At 42.6% G+C, this 24,847-nt stretch overlaps 1 protein-coding gene and 1 long non-coding RNA gene across 51 annotated transcripts in view; one reads left to right on the forward strand and one right to left on the reverse strand.

Annotated features, from left to right (window-relative positions):
* LOC130267398 (uncharacterized) overlaps nt 1-24,847 on the forward strand; it is a 126,425-nt gene that overhangs the window by 57,403 nt on the left and 44,175 nt on the right. The window lies entirely within an intron of this gene.
* Nucleotides 617-24,847, reverse strand: part of LOC130267390 (protocadherin gamma-C5-like) — a 571,493-nt gene continuing 547,262 nt past the window's right edge. For all 50 annotated transcript variants that reach the window (XM_056517138.1, XM_056517134.1, XM_056517140.1 and 47 more), the window contains exons 3-4: nt 19,915-20,003; nt 617-3,365 (exon numbers count right to left, since the gene is read on the reverse strand). In XM_056517138.1, coding sequence (XP_056373113.1) covers nt 3,151-3,365; nt 19,915-20,003 — 304 coding nt within the window. In that variant the 3' untranslated portion in view covers nt 617-3,150. The remainder of the gene's footprint in view (nt 3,366-19,914; nt 20,004-24,847) is intronic.

The raw sequence follows: 24,847 nt of genomic DNA on the forward strand, positions 1-24,847 counted from the left end.
ATATGGAAAGATAAAAATACAACAGGATGCGCTCCAGGGAGTAATACCCTCAGACCAGAGGTAATGCTCAATGTGAACTGCGCTTACCACAGAGAGGTATCAAGATGGTAGTCCCTGCAGCCACTCCATGCAATAGGAACAGCATACAAGGTTTATTACCAACAATACAACACATTTCGTGGACTAGCCTCTTCTTCAGGCATTGCCTGAAGAAGCGGCTAGTCCACGAAACGCGTTGCATTGTGAGTAATAAAGCCTTTTACCCTTCACTTGGTCTCAGTGCCTGATTCATCCCACCGTGTGTTCCAGAGGAGGGATCGTTGTTGGATGCTGTACCCATCTTATATGTCTCTTTTTATAATGTATTTAGTGTAAGAAAAATAATAATGAATATTGCTCAGTCTTCCTGCTCTCGTTTCATTTCATGGCTAAGCAGCTACAGCAATACTATCAGCAGGAGACTCAAAATCATTACGAAAATATGGGTCAACTCTAACAAGCTTAACCAGACGGCAATCTCTCTAAGAATATAAGACGTCTTATCTCTACTTTGTGTAATACAATGCAAGCCGTAGAGGCAGCCGCGTAATTAAAAAAAAAAAACACCGCCAACCACTTGAAGAAAACATTTTATTTATTTTTTTTTCCCAAAGAAAGAAAGCAATATAAAAACAGAGTATAAAACTTGCATGTAATACAGTGACATGGGTCTATATGGATACAGGGAGGGAAATAAGCATATATATATCTTTATATAATATGTAGGTATAATTCAGTATTAGACACATTAAAAAGGACAGATGCATTTTCAACTCATGTACATTGATATCACAAACCACACAGAAAGATAGGAGAATAGTAAAATACTGCTGTCCACAAGTTAGCTACTGGGATGAGATAAGCACTTAATAGTCACAAGACGAAAGCATCTCTACAATGACATAACCTTCTGTTTCTTCAATAGAAAGGAAAAAATAGCAAAAATGTATCTACCGCTAAAAAGACTCACATAACTGCGTTAGTTAATAGTATTACAAGCAGCGGGAATGGTTACTATTACAAGATTAAGGGGGAGGGTCATGAATAATTGTATTTGTTCCCAAAATATTCTAGCTTTATACTGAGTTACATAGAAGTAAGTAGACTTAGTGATGAAGATCCTGGACAAAAAAAAACAAAAAAAAAACTTGATTTCCTTCTGGATGTACTAGAGGAGAAACATCATCATCGGGGTCAAAAATTAGGAACCTCTCTTACCTACGCAAAATATTTCTCTTAGGTTTTTATTTGGCTTGCTAGGTTGTTTGTAGGGATCGACCGATTATCGGTTTGGCCGATATTATCGGCCGATATTCACGATTTTGGACGTTATCTGCAATTACCTATTCCCTATTAACAACCACACAGGATGATGGGTACATATTACTTATATTCAACTTCCACTTTGCTCAAAAAAATTTAATTCCTGAATGGCTCCATAGCTGTCGAAAACTTTGGATTGGTTTGATCTCACATCAAAGTTCTGAAAGGGACTTACATTTAGGCCATTGGTGGTTATAAAGAATGGCCTATTATCCCTAATGTACGGAAATATTACACATTGTTGTATTCAAACAAATAGTGTTTCTCCTCCAATAATTTATTCTTTCGTAACTGCACAAATTGAAATTCAAATTAATAAATAAATTGCCGATTTTTTTTTCGCTAACCATCCATTTTTGTTTTTTTACCGGATTTTATAAAGTTTTTACTGTGTATTTTCTCAGGATGCTTCATGATAGTGGAATGGTACCCAGTACTTCTCAGAAATGTTTGTATTTTATATCATCCTTACTGAAATGAAGAAAAGTGTAATTTATATACAAGAAAGAATTGGAATATTCTTGGCAACTATGTCTCATAATCTCCTCCCCCCGTTAAATCTAACCCTAGACATTTCTAACCTGCACTAGACAGGTTTACTTTTACCATTCTATATAAAGAATGAATTACCCCCATGCTGGTTACATGCAACAAATTCTGGTGGAGTTGCAGACAACTTTGTGAAAATTAGACATGCATTTATTTTTTTTTGTGTAGAAGTGTAAAGAGTCCATCTGGTCACCCCGGAAGAGCGAAAACAAATTGGACCTTTCCATTAGTGTTCCATGTACATTAAATTATGTGAATATTCTTAATCCGTAATCGTGGGGGAAGGGGGGAAACAAAAATCTCCAACATAGTCTTCTCATAGAAAATAAACAAAAACATCAATAAGTACAGTATTAAAATAAGTACTGCACAAGACCATTGACACTCTTTATAAGTAGTAGTTGTACAATCACTACATATATATAGAATTTTTTTACACAGGAAAAAAAAAGTTGCCTAAATTTTATTTTTTTACGTCACACATGGAAGGCGCCCATTTTATGAACCCAAACAATATTCATCAGAATGTGCCCCATTAAGTAACAAACATCAGTAGTATTTAGTCATCTCTGCCCCATGGATTAGTACATTCTTATTCCTCTGGTCGCATTCTAATGAACACCATTGAGTCTACAAAATGGTTGACACCCATTGTGGTTTTTTTTTTATACTTACTATCCAGTTTTTAGACTCGATTTTCATTTTATTCAGGTCACATGTTTCCGCTTACCCAAATTTTGATGCCATACAATTGTGTTACTGCCAATAGTTAGTCAAGCAAAATGGAAAAAATGGGTAAAAAGCCAAGAATCGCTTCTCGAATACCTGAATGTTTATAAATTATAAATAACTACTTTTGCTGGAATTATATACAATGGAAGAAGCTCCACAAGGTGTCTTATGTGGAAGCAAACCAAATTTTTAACAGCTTGTAAAAAGAGTGCATATCATCATGAAATCAGCTTGCACTAATACAAAATCTTAGCTAATATTGACAGGGCACTTGTTTTTGAGGTTTAATATAATGTTCTCATCATTAGAGCTGGAAGCAGAAGAAATCCACCGGTGAGGAGGACGTTCTTCATCCAGCTCTAACAATGACACATTCTAGCCATTGTTTTTCTCCTATGTCCAAAGATGACATTCAACTTTTTGCCCTAATATTTTTCTTTTTCACATAGGGAAGCGTTCAAATAATTCTGCCCTGTTGGTATAAAGAAAACTCTTTCGTAAAGACGATTACTTCTTGTCCTTCTTGCCAGATTTCTTCTTGTTACCTCCGCCTTTTCCGTCACGTTTTCCTCCAGCATTGGTTGGTGTCAAGGTACTCCCTGGTATGTAGACGTTTTGCCTGTAGTCTGGAACGTGCTGCAGGGTGAACTGGGGTCCGTATCGAGCACTAAGGCCCATGGTGCCTGTTCCTCCTCCGAGGCCTGAGGTTCCCTCAGCAGCTTCTGTAAGGTTAAATGAAAAGCATAGTTGTTAGTTGGCTATTACATCATCTTTTTTTCCAGTTAATTTGTGGAAAACATTGACACAAATAGTAGGAAAAACTGTATGACATTTGCAGAGATTTTACGAGATTCATAAATGTTTATGAAGAGTTGTTACCCTCTATGTAAAGTGCTGTGGAATTTGTTAAATTTGTTTCGTGCTGTATAAACAAATATTTTTATTATAATTTTTTTCTATTCTTTTGTATAACTCTCTGGATCTGGGCCTTAACAATGTAACTTTGACCTCTGTGTTCACCTTATGCCCATGGTGGCCACTTTAAATGGTTAGTCCCACATTCTACTTCTTATTTGCAGGATAGTGGTAAGTGGTAAGTGTCCATGTACATCTAATTTTTATGTGTCTAGCACCTTTATTTTTTTTTTTATTACACTTTTAATTTAGCTCACTAGTCTGATTTCCTCTCAGAGGGAGGGGGCGTGGCCTCACTGTGCAGGTCTCCGCCCCCTCCCTCAGTATGCTGTCTGCTCACATCTCCTTTAGCATTAGCAAAACTGCAACTCCCAGCTTGTCCTCACTGACAGTAGCGGGACACAAGCTGACAGTGGGAGGATTTTTCCTCCAGCTCTGAGCCCTGCGCTCACAGCTGTCAATCAAGGAAGTGTGTCCATGACATAGGTGATGACGCATGGACACAGCAGGACTAGTATGTGTCCAAGCAGGTAGGGGGGGCAGTTGTTTGACTGTCTTTTTCAGTATGAAATACAGAAAATTTTCTAATGAAAGCAATTGCAAAACCTATTGGTTATACATGCTTTACAACATCTCAAATGTTTTTGTATCTGACAGTGCCCATTTAAGTTAAAGTTGGCAGATCCCCTGGTCTTCTACTGCATTGCATACAAAATCAAAACATATTTTCTCTGCTTTCTTAAAGAGGACTGGGACCAACCAGTAATCATCAATAAATATCTTAGGGTGCCCTGATTACACACCTTTTTACAGTTTCTCGACACACCGTTTCCGAGTTATGATGGTTTAAATTATATTTTGTCTGACAATTCAGGGATCAGCAAGTGAATGTGAACTTAATTTTAATAATGGAGTAACAATCAAATGATGGGTGGGATAATACAGTCCGGGGGTGTGTATTAGGCTTATACACCCCTCAATATGAAACATTCACGCCCTCTGAATATATAATACCGCCCATCTCCTGATAGTGACTACTTTTATTAAAACTAAGTTCACGTCCATCTGACTGATTCCCTGAATTGTCGGACAAAATATAAACCATCATATCTCAGGACGGCGAGGGAGGGTGTATCAATAAACTGTAAAAGGGTGTGTGGTCAGGACAACCTAAGTTATTTGGTGACAGTAAATTTCATTTTTTTTGTGCTGACCACAGGTCCACTTTTTAGCTCAGTAAATAGTTATGGTACATAAACAAAACAGTGTAGGGTTCACACTACGGTTTGTAACTACGGTTCCCGTATACGGCTGGGAGGAGGGGGGCGGGGCTTAATCACAGCGCCCGCACTCAGCCGTATTCGGGAACCGTAGTTAATGTATGTCTATGAACCGACCGGAGTGAACCGCAGCCTCCGGTCGGCTGCATTTTCGGCCGTATGCGGTTTCACGACCGCAGGCAAAAACATGGTCGACCACGTTTTTGCCTGCGGTCGGGAAACAGCATACGGCCGCAAAAGCAGCCGACCGGAGGCTGCAGTTCACTCCGGTCGGCTCATAGACATATATTAACTACGGTTCCCGAATTCGGCTGAGTGCGTGCGCTGTGATTAAGCCCCGCCCACCCCTCCTCCCAGCCGTATACGGGAACCGTAGTTACAAACCGTAGTGCCTTAAAGCTGTTCAACTTTATACGAAGCACCTTTATCTGTCTCAGCTGCAGTGAAAGCTTTAACATTCTGACATCTGCCTCCTTCACTGCAGCGCTTAATCTATATTCATTCTGCATATGTCCCCATTGACCCGAATTAAGATTGTGACCTCAACTAGAGAAAGGGACTCCTGGAATGTACGGCTTTATATTGCAGCCAGACCATAGATGTTGTGTAGTGAAGAATACATGGTGTATAAGAGAATAGCTATCACTTACTGTGAATGGTATAATGGGGGGGGGGGGGGGGGGGGGGTATTTATCAATTTTGCCTGTTGAAAGTTTCTTTTTATCCTTTTTTTTTTTCACTTTGGTTTTCATGGACATGCACCAAATTTATCATTTGGTGCAAGTTGTTAGTAATTTTGGTGCAAATGTTGAAATCAGCTGTTCACAGCGCCTTTTACACAGAGGACAGCGTATTTTACCCTGTAGAGTCCCTCCTGCAGTATATCGGCAAGCGACGGGAGTTATTTTCTTTTGTGGGGTTTATATATATATATATATATATATATATATATATATATATATATCATGTAAAATGGATTTTATTTTTAACTTGAGTGTTTTTTTGGTTACTTTAGTGCAGTGGTCTTCAAACTGTGGCCCTCCAGATGTTGCAAAACTACAATTCCCAGCATGCCCGGACAGCCATTGGCTGTCCGGGCATGCCGGGAGTTGTAGTTTTGCAACATCTGGAGGGCCACAGTTTACAGACCGCTGCTTTAATGCTTACCTTTCCTGAACCTGTGGCCCTCAAACTGTGGCCCTCCAGATGTTGCAAAACTACAATTGCAACATCTGGAGGGCCCCAGTTTACAGACCGCTGCTTTAGTGCTTACCTTTCCTGAACCTGTGGCCCTTACCTTTCCTGAACCTGTGGCCCTCAAACTGTGGCCCTCCAGATGTTGCAAAACTACAATTGCAACATCTGGAGGGCCCCAGTTTACAGACCGCTGCTTTAATGCTTACCTTTCCTGAACCTGTGGCCCTTACCTTTCCTGAACCTGTGGCCCTCAAACTGTGGCCCTCCAGATGTTGCAAAACTACAATTCCCAGCATGCCCGGACAGCCGTTGGCTGTCCGGGCATGCTGGGAGATGTAGTTTTGCAACATCTGGAGGGCCACAGTTTACAGACCGCTGCTTTAGTGCTTACCTTTCCTGAACCTGTGCGGCCATGTCCAATGTTGGCTCAACGGAGGGGGAAGGTCCCTCAGAGACAACTATGTCGCAGGATAGTATTGCGCAGCCCCGGAGGTGTCGATGCTTTCACAAAAAAAAGTTTTTTAATGTATTTTGACACCTTTACATTTACTGACATTGCTATGTGTGTTTTCCATGTACAAAATTTCTTGGCAGTGAATTGCGCCAAAAAAATAAACCCTAAATGCGCAAAATTGTGCCGAAGATCGATTGGCGCAAATGATGAATTACTGACCAAAGTAAAAATCACCCACAGGACCGCGTGATTTTGAGAAAGTTGTAAAAATTACAGTGGAGAAAATGCGCCAAACTTTGCCGCAAAAAGACACTGCGCCAAAGTATTGCGCCAAAGTTACGGGGAAAAAAAACACATAAATCCTTTGATAAATACCCCCCAATGTGCTTATATTGAAAGTTTTTTTTTTTTTTTTTTGGCAAGGCAGAAACACTTCAGGGTCAGTATAATTTAAGATTATAGAAGACAAACGTCTTTGTAAAAATAATTGGACCCCCGTGCCAGGTTTCCAGAGATGCCCGCTTTTGTCACCCGTGACTCAAGGGCCTTGTGTTTCTTGCTCCCCCTCCATGCTCTTTTTATGACCTTCTAACAACTCCTCCACCCACATGTTTGCTAACAATGCAAATCCTCTGGAGAGTATTCCTCAATAAGCTGTCACGACCCTGTAGAAAGTTGGGACTGACCTTGAAAAGATTGTGAGACCAAATGAAAAAACTAAGAAAAAGTAGTTTAGTAGTTTCCATTATTTCAGTGATAAAATGAAACTTAACCTGTTCAGGACCCATGACGTATGCATACGTCTTCACACCCTGGGTCTTAAGGACCCATGACGTATGCATACGTCATGTCTTTTCCTGGTCTCCGCCGCTCACCCGGCGGAGATCGGAAGCGGATCTCTGCTGAAATCCTTCAGCAGGGATCCAGGGCAGACGCCGAGGGGGGTCCCGGGACCCCCACATATCGGCGATCGTCACAGATCGCTTGCGAAATCACGCAAGCGATCTGCTCCAATTCCGGGTATTCGGGTCACTTCGGACCCGATGACCCGCAAAAAAGAAGGTGATCAGCGGTGTACGATACACCGCCAATCACCTTCGGTTGCTGGGAGCGGAGACAATACTGTCACCGCCCCAGCAACGCTGCTATTGGCCGGCGATCGTCCGGCCAATAGCAGCGCGGCAGAGGAGGGGTTAACGGACCACTCACGCAGCTTTGCGCGCTCGCTCGAGTTCAGTAAGCGGGCAAAGCTGTGTGAAGAGGACCGGGACCCCCCCTCTATGATCCAGAGCCCCCTCACAGGAGAAGATTGCCCCCCTAGTGCAGGGAAAGTGTGTCCCTTAGGGAAAGGTAGGTAAACTGAAAGTAAAAGTAACCTAAAAGTAAAAAAAAAAAAAAAAAAAAAAAATCCCCCCCCCACCTGACCCCCTAATAGGCCCCTAGGGTCCTGTGATCAGTGTCACCCGGGACCTATTAGGGGTTCAGGGCGCTGCGTGCGCCACCCCTTTTTTTTTGGCCGCAGCGTGTTTTTTTATTTTTTTCCATTATAACGGTGTGTGAGTGATAATCACACACCGTTATATAAAGTATTACACCAAGCACCACACTACATACTTCCCCCCCCCCCCGCACACCTCCCCCCCGCCACCGCCTCTCCCCCCGCCACCGTAGAAAAAAGGCGATGGCTCGCCGGGCATTTTCGGCAGTGGAGGCTTACGCTTTTTTAGCCACCGACTCCGAATCTGCCAGTGAGGACGATGAAGATCCTACATTTTTGTGTTCTTCATCGTCCTCCTCATCATCTAGCAGTGATGATGAGTCCCCTGTACGGCGGCGGAGACGCCGCCAGGCGAGGCCAAGCACCCCCCATGATAGTGACCCAGTGGCCGACACTAGTACGAGTGGCAATGCTGCTCGTAATAGGAGTCCGGCCCCCCAGACAAGTGCACCGGAGCCCCCTTCCGATGAACCTGTCTGGAGCCCCCCAGAGGGTTATCAGCCACGGATTCCTGAGTATGTTGGCGACTCAGGAATCCGGATTGACACGGCTGGCTTCACTGATCTGGACTTTTTAAAGTTTTTTTTCAGTGACAGCCTGGTCAATCACATGGTGGAGCAAACGAACTTGTACGCCCAGCAGTTCATTGCCCACCACCCAGATTCGTTTTTGGCCAGGTCCAATGAATGGCGCGCCATTGATGCAGCGGAAATGAGGACATTTTGGGGCCTCACGCTGCATATGGGCCTGGACAAAAAAACAAGTGTCCGTCATTACTGGAGCGGGGACGTCCTCTACCAGACCCCACTTTACAGTATGGCGATGACACGGAAGCGGTACGAGGCGATTCGGAAATGCCTGCATTATGCAGATAATGCGGCATGTCCGCCCCGAGGTGATCCCGCCCATGACCGGCTTTACAAAGTGAGGCCGGTCATCGATCACTTTGGGGCCAAATTTTTGGAGGCCTATGTACCGCTCAGGGACCTCTCGGTAGATGAGTCTCTCATCAGTTTTAAGGGGAGACTCATCTTTCGCCAGTATATTCCCTCAAAGCGGGCGCGGTATGGCGTGAAGCTCTATAAACTCTGCGAGAGTACCTCCGGGTACACTCTCAAGTTTAGAGTGTATGAGGGACGAGATTCCCGAATTGAACCCCCAGATTGTTCCCCCACTCTGGGTGTTAGCGGGAAAATCGTTTGGGACCTTATGCACCCATTGCTGGATAAGGGTTACCACGTGTACGTGGATAACTTTTATACCAGCATCCCTCTCTTCACATCCCTTGCCGCCAGATCCACGTCCGCTTGTGGGACCGTGCGGAGGAACCAGAGAGGCCTCCCTCTAAATTTGGTCCAAACGCCTATCCCCAAGGGTGAGTCCCGTGCCCTTACCCATGATAACCTGTTGTTGGTCAGGTATAAGGATAAGAGGGATGTCCTTATGCTCACCACTATTCATGGGAATGGCAGCTCACCTGTCCCTGTGCGAGGTACCGCGGGACCGGTCCTCAAGCCCGATTGTATTCTGGACTACAATCGGTATATGGGGGGAGTTGATCTCTCAGATCAAGTCCTCAAGCCATACAACGCCATGCGGAAAACACGGGCATGGTACAAAAAAGTTGCGGTCTACTTGGTACAGGTTGCCATGTACAACGCTTTTGTACTATCCCAGTACGCTGGCAACACAGGGACATTCCTCCAGTACCAAGAAGAAGTCCTAAGGTTCCTGATCTTTGCTGACCGGGAAAGATCAGGCCGGAGTTCCCAAGGGTCTGGAGTTGTAGGCGCCAGGATCGTCCCAGGCCAGCACTTTCCAGGTGTGATCCCCCACAGTGGAAAGTCGGGACGATCCCAGAAAAGATGCAGAGTGTGTCACAAGAAGGGGAGACGGAAGGACACCACGTATCAGTGTGACACTTGCCCAGATAATCCGGGCCTCTGCATAGGCTGCTTCAGGGAGTATCACACTTCCATGGAGCACTAAATTTTCCCTTTACATTTTAATTTTCCATAATTTGACCAATGTACAAAGTCCAGAGTACATTCCAAATTTTAACCCCCATAAACCACTAAATTGCCCAAAAAAACTGAAAAAAAAAAAAAAACCTGATAAGACCTCTGGGGGTGTTTTTTTCAGAAATGGGTCATAGGTCACTGAGTCACTATCATCGGGGACTTTTTATGTTGCCTCAAATGCGCAGTGCTCTCTCTCCACCTGAGCGGGTGCGCATTTGAGGCAACAGGTTAGGGACGGCCACACACATCACATTCCCAGAATAATGACTCAGAGCATAGGGTTTGGGGCGGGCATATTTTTTTTAGTTTTGGCTATGCTCTGGGTCATCATTCTGGGAACATATCCTGTTTTATTATTTTATGATTTATAGTTTTCTGGCCCACTGTACCCCATATTATGGGCCTCTGTACCCCACGTGTCTACCCCAGTTACGGCCCGTTGTCCCCCATAGTGTTCCCCAATTTTAGGGCTCAGTGCTCCCCCCATTAATGCTCCTTGAGGGGGGGGGGGTCCCACATCCTGGCTGCTATAATAAGCTCAAGGCCCCTGACTGACTTCCCACTCCAAGACCTGGTGTGCACCCGCGGAGCGAAAATCATAAAAAATTAAGGTATGTCCTTATTCCAAAGAAATGTATTTACACATTTTGTGGTGTCTTTTCTGCTATTAACCCTTGTAAAAATGTAAAATTTTGGGGAAAACCCACATTTTAGTGACATTTTTATTTTTTTATTTTACATGTGCAAAAGTCGTGAAACCCCTGTGGGGTATTAAGGCTTACTTTACCCCTTGTTACGTTCCTCAAGGGGTCTAGTTTCCAAAATGTGATGCCATGTGGTTTTTTTTTGCTGTCCTGGCACCATAGGGGCTTCCCAAATGCGACATGTCCCCCCCATTTCAGCAAAGTTTGCAAATGTGACTCCTTCTCTTCTGAGCATTGTGGCGCTCCTGCAGTGCAGTTGACGTCCACTTATGGGGTACCTCCATACTCAGAAGAGATGGGGTTACAAATTTTGGGGGGTATTTTCTGCTATTAACCCTTGCAAAAATGTGAAATTTGGGGGGAAACACACATTTTAGTGAAAAAAAAATAAAAAAAATGTACATATGGAAAAGTCGTGAAACCCCTGTGGGGTATTAAGGCTCACTTAATTCCTTGTTACGTTCCTCAAGGGGTCTAGTTTCCAAAATGGTATGCCATGTGGGTGTTTTTGCTGTTCTGGCACCATAGAGGCTTCCTAAATGCGACATGCCCCCCTAGCAAAATTTGCTCTCAAAAAGACAAATATTACTCCTTCTCTTCTGAGGATTGTAGATCGCCCGTAGTGCACTTCAGGGGAACTTATGGGGTACCTCCATACTCAGAAGAGATGGGGTTACAAATTTTGGGCAGTATTTACTGCTATTAACCCTTGCAAAAATGTGAAATTTGGGGGGAAACACACATTTTAGTGAAATTTTTTTTAAAAAAATGTACATATGGAAAAGTCGTGAAACCCCTGTGGGGTATTAAGGCTCACTTAATTCCTTGTTATGTTCCTCAAGGGGTCTAGTTTCCAAAATGGTATGCCATGTGGGTGTTTTTGCTGTTCTGGCACCATAGAGGCTTCCTAAATGCGACATGCCCCCCTAGCAAAATTTGCTCTCAAAAAGCCAAATATTACTCCTTCTCTTCTGAGCATTGTAGTTCGCCCGTAGTGCACTTCAGGGGAACTTATGGGGTACCTCCATACTCAGAAGAGATGGGGTTACAAATTTTGGGCAGTATTTACTGCTATTAACCCTTGCAAAAATGTGAAATTTGGGGGGAAACACACATTTTAGTGAAAAAAAATTAAAAAAATGTACATATGGAAAAGTCGTGAAACCCCTGTGGGGTATTAAGGCTCACTTAATTCCTTGTTACGTTCCTCAAGGGGTCTAGTTTCCAAAATGGTATGCCATGTGGGTGTTTTTGCTGTTCTGGCACTATAGAGGCTTCCTAAATGCGACATGCCCCCCTAGCAAAATTTGCTCTCAAAAAGCCAAATATTACTCCTTCTCTTCTGAGCATTGTAGTTCGCCCGTAGTGCACTTCAGGGGAACTTATGGGGTACCTCCATACTCAGAAGAGATGGGGTTACAAATTTTGGGCAGTATTTACTGCTATTAACCCTTGCAAAAATGTGAAATTTGGGGGGAAACACACATTTTAGTGAAAAAAAAATAAAAAAAATGTACATATGGAAAAGTCGTGAAACCCCTGTGGGGTATTAAGGCTCACTTAATTCCTTGTTATGTTCCTCAAGGGGTCTAGTTTCCAAAATGGTATGCCATGTGGGTGTTTTTGCTGTTCTGGCACCATAGGGGCTTCCTAAATGCAATATGCCCCCCAAAAACCATTTCAGAAAAACGTACTCTCCAAAATCCCCTTGTCGCTCCTTCGCTTCTGAGCCCTCTACTGCGCCCGCCGAACACTTTACATAGACGTATGAGGTATGTGCTTACTCGAGAGAAATTGGGCTACAAATAGAAGTAAAAATGTTCTCCTTTTACCCCTTGTAAAAATTCAAAAATTGGGTCTACAAGAACATGTGAGTGTAAAAAATGAAGATTGTGAATTTTCTCCTTCACTTTGCTGCTATTCCTGTGAAACACCTAAAGGGTTAAAACGCTGACTGAATGTGATTTTGAATACTTTGTGGGGTGCAGTTTTTATAATGGGGTCATTTGTGGGGTATTTCTAAGATGAAGACCCTTCAAATTCACTTCAAACCTGAACTGGTCCCTGAAAAATAGTGAGTTTTGAAATTTTGTGAAAAATTGGAAAATTGCTGCTGAACTTTGAAGCCCTCTGGTGTCTTCCAAAAGTAAAAACACATCAATTTTATGATGCAAACATAAAGTAGACATATTGTATATGTGAATAAAAAAAAAAAAATATTTTGAATATCCATTTTCCTTACAAGCAGAGAGCTTCAAAGTTAGAAAAATGTAAAATTTTCAAATTTTTCATCAAATTTGGGGATTTTTCACCAAGAAAGGATGCAAGTATCGACAAAAATTTACCACTGTGTTAAAGTAGAATATGTCACAAAAAAACTATCTCGGAATCAGAATGATAACTAAAAGCATTCCAGAGTTATTAATGTTTAAAGTGACAGTGGTGAGATGTGCAAAAAATGGCCGGGTCCTAAGGTGTAAAATGGCTGGGTCCTTAAGGGGTTAAAGGGGTACTCCAGTGAAAACATTTTTTCTTTAAAATCAACTGGTGGCAGAAAGTTAAACATATTTGTAAATTACTTCTATTAAAAAATCTTAATCCTTCCTGTACTTATTAGCTGCTGAGTACTACAGAGGAAATTCTTTTCTTTTTGGAATGCTCTCTGATGACATCACGACCACAGTTCTCTCTGCTCATGTTATTATAATAATGCTTTATTTATTGTTGTTCTTAGTGGGATTTGAACCAAAGTCCCCAGCACTCCAAGGCAGCAGTGCTAACCACTGAGCCACCATGCTGGCCTTAGCATTCATCTGCTATGCATGGTTGCTAAAATGGACAGAGATGTCAGCATAGTGCACTGTGTTCGTGATGTCATCAGTGCTCCAAAAAGAAAAGAATTTCCTCTGTAGCATTCAGCAGCTAATAAGTACTGGAAGGATTAAAAAATTTTAATAGAAGTAATTTACAAATATGTTTAACTTTCTGCCACCAGTTGATTTTAAAGAAAAAGGTTTTCACTGGAGTACCCCTTTAAACACATTTCATCTATAAAAACTGCATGATGAAAAACCTCACTGCAAACCCATGGCAATTTTTGGAAGAGTTCTTGCATGTTTTTTTTACTACGCAGCACACTGCCTGCCTGTGATGCTTAATTTAAAGATGCAATTTTGATTTTGCTTAAACCCACCAGAGGACAGATTTGTAAACTACTTCTATTTCAAAATCTTAATCCTACCAGTACTTATCATCTGATGTATGTTCCACAGGAAGTTCTTTTCTTCTTGAATTTCTTTTCTGTCTGACCACAGTGCTCTCTGCTGACACATCTACGCCATTTTAGGAACTGTCCAGAGTAGGAGCAAGTCCCCATAGCAAACCAATCCTGCTCCGGACAGTTTGTGAAATGGACAGAGGTGTCAGCAGAGAGCACTGTGGTCAGATAGAAAGGAAATTCAAAAAGAAAAGAACTTCCTCTATAGTATACAGCAGCTGAGAAGTACTGGAAGGATTACGATTTTTAAACAGAAGTAATTTACAAATCTGTTTAACTTTCTGGCACCAGTTGATTTAAAAAAAAAAATTTTTCCAGGGGAGTACCGGTTTAAAGAAGCACTGTTTTTTGTTTTCTGTATGCCTAGCACTAGGGTACCAGGCAAACTCACACCAGCAGGTCCATCTTTTAAGGTGCCGCATTATTTGCCCATTCCGGTGCCGTTCCTCTCCCAGGGACTGCCCATATGTCTTGATCCGTGACTCTCTATCATCTACAACTTCTTTGTTGTAGACCGGACGTCACTGCCTGATATATATATCTATGAGACGTTGATCGAGTGTCTCATAGAATTACAGTAAAGGTAAAAATGATTTCATCCCCCGCTGATTTTGTACACTGACAAAGAAACGATCAGTCTATAATTCTAATGGTAGGTTGTTTTGAACAGTGAGAGACTAACAACAAAATCAAGAAAAAAACATTTCAGATAAGTTAGGAAATTGATTTGGATTTTATCTCCTATCAATCTGCAAGATTTTCTGCTCCCAGGTGTCTTTTATACAGATAATGAGCTGAGCTTTGGAGCACTCTTTTAAAGGGAGTGCTCCTAATCTCAGCTTGTTACCTGTATAAAAGACATCTGTTTACAGAAGGAGTCAATCAGATTCTAAACTCCAAACAGCTAACCAAGGATGTCAGGGACAAGATTATAGACCTACACAAAGATCGAATGGGCTACAAGACATCACCAAGCAGCTTGGTGAAAAACGTACAACAGTTGGGGAATTATTCGCATATGGAGGAAACACAAAATAATGGTCAATCTCCCTTGGATGGGGGCTCCATGCAAGATCTCAACTCAATTTCATTGATCATGTGAAGGTGAGAAATTAGCCCAGAACTATACGGAAGAATCTTGTCAATGATCTCAAAGCAGCTGGGACCATAGTCACCAAGAAAACAATTGGTAACACACTACACCGAGAAAGACTGAAATACCGGAGTGCCCACAAGGTCCCCCTGCTCAAGATAGTACATGTACGGGCCTGTCTGAAGTCTGACAATTAACATCTGTTGTTATTCTGTCTCTCTGTTCAGATAAATCCACCATTAAAATATAGACTGATCATTTGTTTGTCAGTAGGGAAATGTACAAAATCAAATATTTTCTTCCTTCACTGTACATAGATAGCAGTAACTTTCAGTCTACAGCAGAGAAGCTGTATATAAGGACCAAACTGCATGGTCATCAGAATGGGCAAATAACGTGGCACTTTGAAAGATGGACCTGCTGACGTGAGTAAGTCTGGCACCTTAGTACAGGGCATCAAACCTCGCTCCAAACCCCCCCTCACCCAAAAAAAGGAGCACTTTATTGTGACCCAAAATATTGTTTGAAAATATTATTTTGGTCATAGAAAATGATCATATACACTGTACGCTACATTCACAAGCACTTGGCAGACTCTGGGAATGATCTTGTCAGTGGGTAAAACATCTTCACTCCGAGAGCCAAGTAACAGATGGCAGTGCCTCCATGCAATGTAAGCAGTACTGTCACACTTTACAGAATTAGTCACTCATGAGCCAACACAGAATTTCAATCACTCGCTTGGTTATTTTCTTTTAAAAAGGCTTTTTAAGATCATATTCCGGAAAGTTGTTGGATTTTAGTACGGCTGGTTTGTTTCCTTTATCAGACAAGGAAACTAAAGAAAACAATGACTTGTAAGCTGTTAAAGGGGTACTCCTGTGGAAACCTTATTTATTTATTTTTTTTAATCAACTGGTGCCAGAAAGTTAAACAGATTTGTAAATTACTTCTATTAAAAAATCTTAATCCTTCCAGTACTTGTTAGGGGCTGTATACTAAAGAGAAATCCAAAAAGGAAATGCATTTCCTGTGATGTCCTGACCACAGTGATCTCTGCTGACCTCTGCTGTCCATTTTAGGAATTGTCCAAAATAGGAGAAAATCCCCATAGCAAACATATGCTGCTCTGGACAGTTCTTAAAATGGACAGCAGAGGTCAGCAGAGAGCACTGTGGTCAGGACATCACAGGAAATGCATTTCTTTTTTGGATTTCTCTTTAGTATACAGCCCCTAAAAAGTACTGGAAGGATTAAGATTTTTTTAATAGAAGTAATTTACAAATCTGTTTAACTTTCTGGCACCAGTTGATTTAAAAAAAAAAAAAAAGTTTTCCACGAGAGTACCCCTTTAAGGGAAACCTGTCACCTTGATCACCCACACTAACCACTTACCAGGAGTGCAAAGAGAGGCCACCAAATTCCGTCCAGTGGCTCCTGTGATATTGCCCAACGAAAGTCCTGTTCTCAGTTCGGTTACCTGCGTGCAGGAGGTGGGGCCCCGATGGCTGCCCGCCCCCTGCTTCTTTCTGCCTCCTGAAACAATCTTTCTCCATTAGTATATTCAAATTCTGTGCTGCACTCTGAGGCAAGTGCAGTTAGTATACAAACAGCTTTCACCGCATGCCCTCTGGCAAGAAGAGCTCTCACGTCTCTAGGATGTCAGAGCTGTCTGTAAACTAACTGCGCTTGCGCTCCTGCCTGCGCAGTGCTGAATTTGAATATGCTAATAATGGAAGATTGCTCAAGGAGGCAGAAAGAAGCAGGGGGCGGGCAGCCATCGGGGGCCCCTCCTCCTGCACGCAGGTAACCAAATTGAGAACGGGACATTCGTCAGGCAATATCTCAGGAGCCACCGGACTGAATTTGGTAAGTAACCCCTCTTTGCACTCCTGATCACCCACACTATAACCCTATGTATTAGTTTAATGTGGGTAATCAGGGTGACCGTTTTCTTTTAATTCAAATTTTCCTCTCATACCTTTGTATTTTACTTAACAATTAAGCATATGCCTGTGCATATTAAATATATATTTTTTATAATCCCTTATTAACTACATGAGATATTTTGGGTGTTGCCTGATAGTAAAACCCCCTTATAGGAAATCTGTCAGCAGCATCACCTGTTGCTACTGTCTGTTAGTGTGAGTGATGCTGATTAAAAAATGATTTTCCTAGCTGCCACGACCCCAAGATATCATTAAAAACATAAATATGTAAACGAGGTACTTGGGGTTCCCTACCCCTGAGGTGCACTGGCTCTTCTTCCCGGCTGGTCCCTTACTCTAGTTAAGGCTAATGAATATTCATAATCGTAGCTGCTACATACTTAGATCCTACATGATCTGAGCCATGACTAGATCAGTCTGCCTTAAAGGGTTACTCCGGTGAGAAACAATTTCTTTTTAATCAACTGATGCCAGAAAGTTAACCAGATTTGTAAATTGCTTCTATTTAAAAATCTTAATCCTCCCAGTACTTATCAACTGCTGTATGCTCCACAGGAAGTTCTTTTATTTTTAAATGTATTTTCTGTCTGACCACAGTTCTCTTTGCTGACACCTCTGTCTGTCTCAAAAACTGTCAAGAGCAGGATAGGTTTGGAGATTTGCTCCTGCTCTTGACAGTTCCTGAGACAGACAGAGGTGTCAGCAGAGAGCACTGTGGTCAGACAGAAAAATAAATAAATAAAACAACTTCCTCTGGAGCATACAGCAGCTGATAAGTACTGGAAGAATTTAAGATTCTTAAATAGAAGTAGTTTACAAATCTGTTTAACATTCTGGCACCAGTTTATTTTTAAAAAAAAATGTTTTCACTGGAGTTCCCCTTTAACCCCCTAGGGACTCAGCCCATTTGGACCTTAAGGACTGTTTTGGACAATTTTATTTTTACGTTTTCGTTTTTTCCTCACCTTCAAAAAAATCATAACTCTTTTATATTTTCATCCACAGACTAATATGAGGGCTTGTTTTTTGCGTGACCAGTTGTCCGTTGTAATGCCATCACTCACTTTACCATAAAATGTATGGCGCAACCAAAAAAATACTATTTGTATGGGGAAATTAAAAAGAAAACAGCAATTTAGCTAATTTTGGAAGGTTTTGTTTTCACGCCGTACAATTTACGGTAGAAATGACATGTGTTCTTTATTCTTTTGGTCAATACGATTAAAATGATACCCATGATTATACACTTTTCTATTACTGTTGCGCTTAAAAAAAATCGCAAACTTTTTAACCAAATTAGTACGTTTAAAATCCCCCTATTTTGAAGACCTATAACTTTTTCATTTTTCCGCATAAGCGGTGGTATGAGGGCTAATTTTTTGCGCCGTGATCTGTACTTTTTATTGATACCATATTTGCTTATATAAAACTTTTAATCCATTTTTTATAAAAAATTTTTGGAATAAAATGTTATAAAAAAGCAGCATTTTGGACTTTTTTTTTACGTTCACGCCGTTCACCGTACGGTATCATTAACATTTTATTTTAATAGTTCAGATATTTACGATACCAAATATGTATATAAAAAATGTTTTTAACACTTTTTGGGGGTGAAATAGGGGAAATGGGACAATTTACGTTTTTATTAGGGGAGGGGATTTTTCACATTTTTTTTACTTAATTTTTTTTACTTTTATTCTTACACTTTAATAGTCCCCATAGGGGACTATTTAAAGCAATCATTCGATTGCTAATGCTGTTCAGTGCTATGCATAGGACATAGCACTGATCTGCATTATCGGTCATCTTCTGCTCTGGTCTGCGGGAAGGCAGATCAGAACAGAAGATACCGGGAAGGCAGCGGAGGCAGGTGAGGGGACTTCCGGCTACCGTGCTGGATGATCGGATCACCGCGGCAGTGCTGCGGGCGATCCGATCATCCATTTTCGTGACAGCGATCATCCATTTTCATGACGGCATCTGAGAGGTTAATGGCAGACATCTGGATGTCCGCCATTACGGGCGGGTCCCTGGCTGTGATCAGCAGCTGGGACCTGCCGCGCATGATCCGGGCATCGCTCCGATGCTCGCGGTTATGCTTAGGACGTAAATGTACGTCCTGGTGCGTTAAGTACCAGCTCACCAGGACATACATTTACGTCCTGCGTCCTTAAGGGGTTAAGTATTACCGTGCGCCCACCGGATCTCAGCATGTACAAACTACGTGCAGAAGAGGGAACATATGAATATTCATTAGAAGATAAGCCAGGAAGAAGAACCAGTGCAATTCATGCTAGGAAAGGCCCCCCAAGTACTCATTTACATATTTGAGCTGTTAGTATCAGACAACCCCCTAAACATTTCACACCCCAGCGCACCAATAGCATAATTTAAATATTTGGATTTTAACCATATCTCAGGAATGAGAGGCTGTCCCGGCTTGCTGGAAATTGTAGTTTTGCAACAGCTGGAGACACGCTGTTTGGGAAACACCCTTCTAGGGTGTCCTAGATGTCGCTTAAAGGGCTACGCCGTCCCTTGACATCTAGGATAGGGAATAAGATATCTGATCGCGGTGGTCCCACCGCTGGGGACCCCCGCAATCTCCCTGCTGTACCCTGCATTCTTTTAGAGAGTCGGGTACAGCGCCGGAGGCTTATGACATAATGGCCACGCCATTAGGGGGATAAGATGTCTAGGGGCGGAGTGCCCCTTTAAGGTAACAGCTAAAATTGTCTATATACATAAAAAAAATTGCATTTCAGATCGACTGCAGTCAGTTGTCATCTTTTCTACATTAATCTACATTTCATCTAGACATTATTGATTGTTATGTTCAGATTCCCCACATTGTTTCCACATAGACCGACATACAAGACTGACCATTAGCAGATGCCAGAATCATCGCCTGAAGTCTCTCGGTTTCGAACTGGTTGTTTGGCCACACTCCAGCTTCCTCTGCAGGTTGTGCTCTAAAAGAGACCACAATGACACAACATGATTACTGTTAATATCAGACGCAATTACAGCCGACAGAACCCGTCATTTATAAGATTGCACAACAAAGGAACGGCTGTTCTGGCGGTATTGTGAAACAGAACAAAACATTTTGAAAACAAACTATTATTTGTCAGCAAAACAAATGCATTATACGTATTAAGACTTTATTTTAATTTTTTAGAATAAACAATAAAAGTCAATGCAGTTTATTTTTTTTCTGGCATTAGAAAATACAGAATAAAAGCAGAGGTGCTGTTCAGATGGCTTAAAGGGGTTATCCAGGAAAAAAAACTTTTTTTTATATATATATCAACTGCCTCCAGAAAGTTAAACAGATTTGTTAATTACTTCTATTAAAGAATCTTAATCCTTTCAATAATTATCAGCTGCTGAACTTGAGTTGTTGTTTTCTGTCTGGCAACAGTGCTCTCTGCTGACATCTCTGCTTGTCTCGGGAACTGCACAGAGTTGAAGAGGTTTGCTATGGGGATTTGCTTCTATACTGGGCGGTTCCCTAGACACGTGTCATCAGAGAGCACTTACCGTATATACTCTAGTATAAGCCGACCCGAATATAAGCCGAGGCCCCTAATTTCACCCCAAAAACCCAGGAAAAGTTATCGACTCGACTATAAGCCTAGGGTGGGAAATACATCATCCCCCCCCATGTCATCATCCAGACCCCCGTCATTAACAATCTCATCATCATCACCGCCTGTCATCATCCCCCCCTTCATCATCCCCCCTTCATCATCACCGCCTGTCATCATCCCCCCCTTCATCATTACCCTGTCATCATCCCCCCCTTCATCATCCCCCCTTCATCATCACCGCCTGTCATCATCCCACACCCCCCTTCATCATCACCGCCTGTCATTAGACCCCCCCCCCTTCATCATCACCGCTTGTCAATGTCTGATTACAGTGGTCTTCAACCTGTGGACCTACAGATGTTCCAAAACTACAACTCCCAGCATACCCGAACATCCGGGCATGCTGGGAGTTGCAGTTTTGAAACATCTGGAGGTCCGAAGGTTGAAGACCACTGCGGCCTTCGACATCATCCAGACCCCCCCCCCCTTAGTTTTGTACTCACCTCCACTCGGCGGGACGTTAGGGTGAGCTGCTCCGGGCCATCTGTGCTGCAGGGACCGTCCGGTGGGGAGGGATAGTCGTTCCAGGCTGTCCATCTTCACCGGGGGGGCCTCTTCTCCGAGCTTCGGGCCCGGAATAGAGACGATGCCTTGACGACAACGCACAGGGACGTTGCTCATGAACGTCCCTGTGTGTCGTCATCAAGGCCACGCTACTTTTCCGGGACCCGGGCCCGAAACGTGGAGAAGAGGCACCCCCGGTGAAGATGACATAGCCCGGAACGACTATCCCTCCCCACCGGACGGTCCTGCAGCACAGATGGCCCGGAGCAACTCACCCTAACTTCCCACTGAGCGGAGGTGAGTACAAAACTAAAGGGGGGGGGGGGGGGGGTCTGGATGATGACGAAGGCCGCAGTGGTCTTCAACCTGCGGACCTCCAGATGTTTCAAAACTACAACTCCCAGCATGCCCGGACAGTAGATGGCTGTCCGGGCATGCTGGGAGTTGTAGTTTTGAAACATCTGGAGGTCCGAAGGTTGAAGACCACTGAGGGCGGAGAGTTCACTCAAGTATAAGCCAAGGGGGGTGTTTTCAGCACGAAAAATCATGAAAAAAATGCTGAAAAACTCGGCTTATACTCGAGTATATATGGTAGACAGAAAAGAACAACTCAACTTCAGAAGCTCATAAGTACTGAAAGGATTAAGATTTTTTAATAGAAGTAATTTACAAATCTGTAAACTTTCTGGAGCCAGTTAATTTTTATTAAAAAAAAAGGTTTTTTCCTGGATAACCCTTTTAACCTCCAGCGATCAGCTGTGCTGGCAAGTGTTTAGTTTCCCTGCAGTGCCACCACAGGTGAAATAGAGCATTACATATCTACTGTATTCATTGGGGGGATATTTATGAAAAGTGGAGTAGGTGAACGTCTTTTTACTCCATTAATTCATGTAGTTGATAACTGTGTACCTGCACCAAATGTATAAAATGGTAACATGGTGCATCATAAAGCTGATGCTGATCACATTTCTTTCATAAGGGGGAGATTCATCAAAACCTGTGCAGAGGAAAAGTTGCCCAGTTGCCCATAGCAACCAATCAGATCTCTTCTTTCATTTTTAACAAGGCCTCTGCAAAATGAAAGAAGCGATCTGATTGGTTGCTCTGGGCAACTTTTCCTCTGCACAGGTATATTGATAACTCTCCCAGTACTTCACTTTGTATGGTGTTTTCTCTGCAACTTTCTGGCATTTTAACTTGCATGGCATTTTAACCTGCGTGACAATTGTGCGACCTAAATAAGGCTGCCCAGAGTTAGTTTGTATGCCCTTTTTTATTTGGTGGTGATTAGCTCTCTTTTTGGTGGGTGGCACCAAAGTATGCAGTTTCGTAAATCCCTGACCACTGCAAAAACAAACAAACAAAAAAACACGTCTATCACATCAACAATCCAAAACACAGGTAAAGTCGCAAAAAACACACTGCGCAAAAGTATTGCGACAAATTTACCCAAGAAAACCAGGGTAAAATGCTTCATCAATACCCCCAATGTCTAAATAATGCGCAGGTATGCCAGTTGCTGAAAAAGAGAGTGAAGAGCTTTGAATTATTTGTTGTAGGTTCCTAAATAGTAGACTTCCCACTTATTAGCTTAAAAATCACTGGGTATTTATAGATAAGTTTCCAAAGCAGATAACATTGCAGATAACATTGCAGACAACATTGCAGATAACATTGCAGATAACATTGCAGATAACATTGCAGATAACATTGCAGATAACATTGCAGATAACATTGCATACATTTTTCTTTAGAATTTAATAAATCATATTTAGTGCAAACTGTAACTAATAAGACATCAGGGCACCAGATATATCAGCACAACAGCAGAAACTGCAGAAATCTTTCTGATATTTTATTTCTGATGCTCATATCCCGTCCTCATATCCCGTCCTCATATCCCGTCCTCATATCCCGACCTCAAATCCTGTCCTCATATCTCAATCCTCATAACACAACCTCATATTCCAACCACTTATCCTGACCTCATATCCTGTCCTCATATCCCCACCTCATATCTCAATCCTCATAACCCGACCTCATATTCCAACCAGTTATCCTGACCTCATATCCTGTCCTCATATCCTGTCCTCATATCCTGTCCTCATATCCCGACCTCATATCCCGTCCTCATATCCCGACCTCATATCTCGACCTCATATCCCGACCTCATATCCTGTACTCTTATCCCGACCTCATATCCCGTCCTCATATCCTTTCCTTTACTCATATCCCGACCTCATATCCTGTCCTCATATCCCGACCTCATATCCCGTCCTCATATCCTGTCCTCATATCCCGACCTCATATCTCGTCCTCATATCCCAACCTCATATTCTGTACTCTTATCCTAGCCTCATATCCTGTCCTCATATTCTTTACTCATATCCTGTCCTCATATCCCGACCTCATATCCCGTCCTCATATCCTGTCCTCATATCCCGACCTCATATCCCGTCCTCATATCCCGACCTCATATCCCGTCCTCATATCCTTTACTCATATCCCATCCTCATATCCTTTACTCATATCCCGATCTCATATCCCGACCTCATATCCCAACCTCATATTCAGTCATCATATCCCGTCCTCATATCCCAATCTCATATCTCAATCCTCATAACTTAACCTCATATCCCGCCCTCATATCCTGTCCTCATATCCCAACCTCATATCTCGTCCTCATATTCCGACCTCGTATCCCATCCTCATATCCTGACCTCATATCCCAATGTACTGGGGGGAGGAATATTTTACTTTCTAGTACAGTGTGCGCCCAGCTAGTCTTCCACTGTACCCCTAACACAGCAGAAGATCCATCTTTTCTTTTATCATGTGAAAAACATTAAAATAGTGAAGAGAGCTCGATCAGCGGTCACACAGTGACACCCCACAAGAATCATTCACTACATGAGGCAAAATATAACGTGTATGGAGTCCTTTTTCCCTTCCAAGAATTTTACCTTAAATACTCAGCATGAAGTTGGCCGCTCACCAGACATCATAAAATACTTTAACTATGATGATATAATATATTAGGAATTTCAGTCAAACTATTATATTTATTTATTTAACTATGCCCATTCATGTGATGTACAGCATTAACGAACAATGAATCAATGGTAACATACACTGTGACCTTTCATATGCAACTACCAGGTTTCAGGGAGCACATATCTCATTCAAGGAAAGCTGGGTGAGATCCTGGAAATCCAGAAATAATTACAATCCCTGGCAAAACTTTGGTAAGTACTGTTTAACCCCTTAACGACCACGGACGTAAATGTACGTCCTGGTTTGGCGGTACTTCGCGCACCAGGATGTACATTTACGTCCTGTATATTACCGCGAGCATCGGAGCGGTGCTCGGGTCATACACGGCAGGTTTCGGCTGCTATCAGCAGCCGGGGACCCACCGGTAATGGCCAACATCCACGATCGCGCAGATGTCCGCCATTAACCCCTCAGATGCCGTGATCAGTACAGATCACGGCATCTGCGGCAAAGCGCGTGTTAAAATAGATGATCGAATCGCCCGCAGCGCTACCGCGGGGATCCGATCATCTGTAATGTTGGCTGGAGGTCCCCTCACCTGGCTCCGTCCGTCTCCCTGCATCTCTAGCTCTGGTCTGAGATCGAGTAGACCAGAGCAGAAGATC

Source organism: Hyla sarda, chromosome 4, assembly GCF_029499605.1.
Source record: "Hyla sarda isolate aHylSar1 chromosome 4, aHylSar1.hap1, whole genome shotgun sequence".
NCBI classification, from domain to species: domain Eukaryota; kingdom Metazoa; phylum Chordata; class Amphibia; order Anura; family Hylidae; genus Hyla; species Hyla sarda.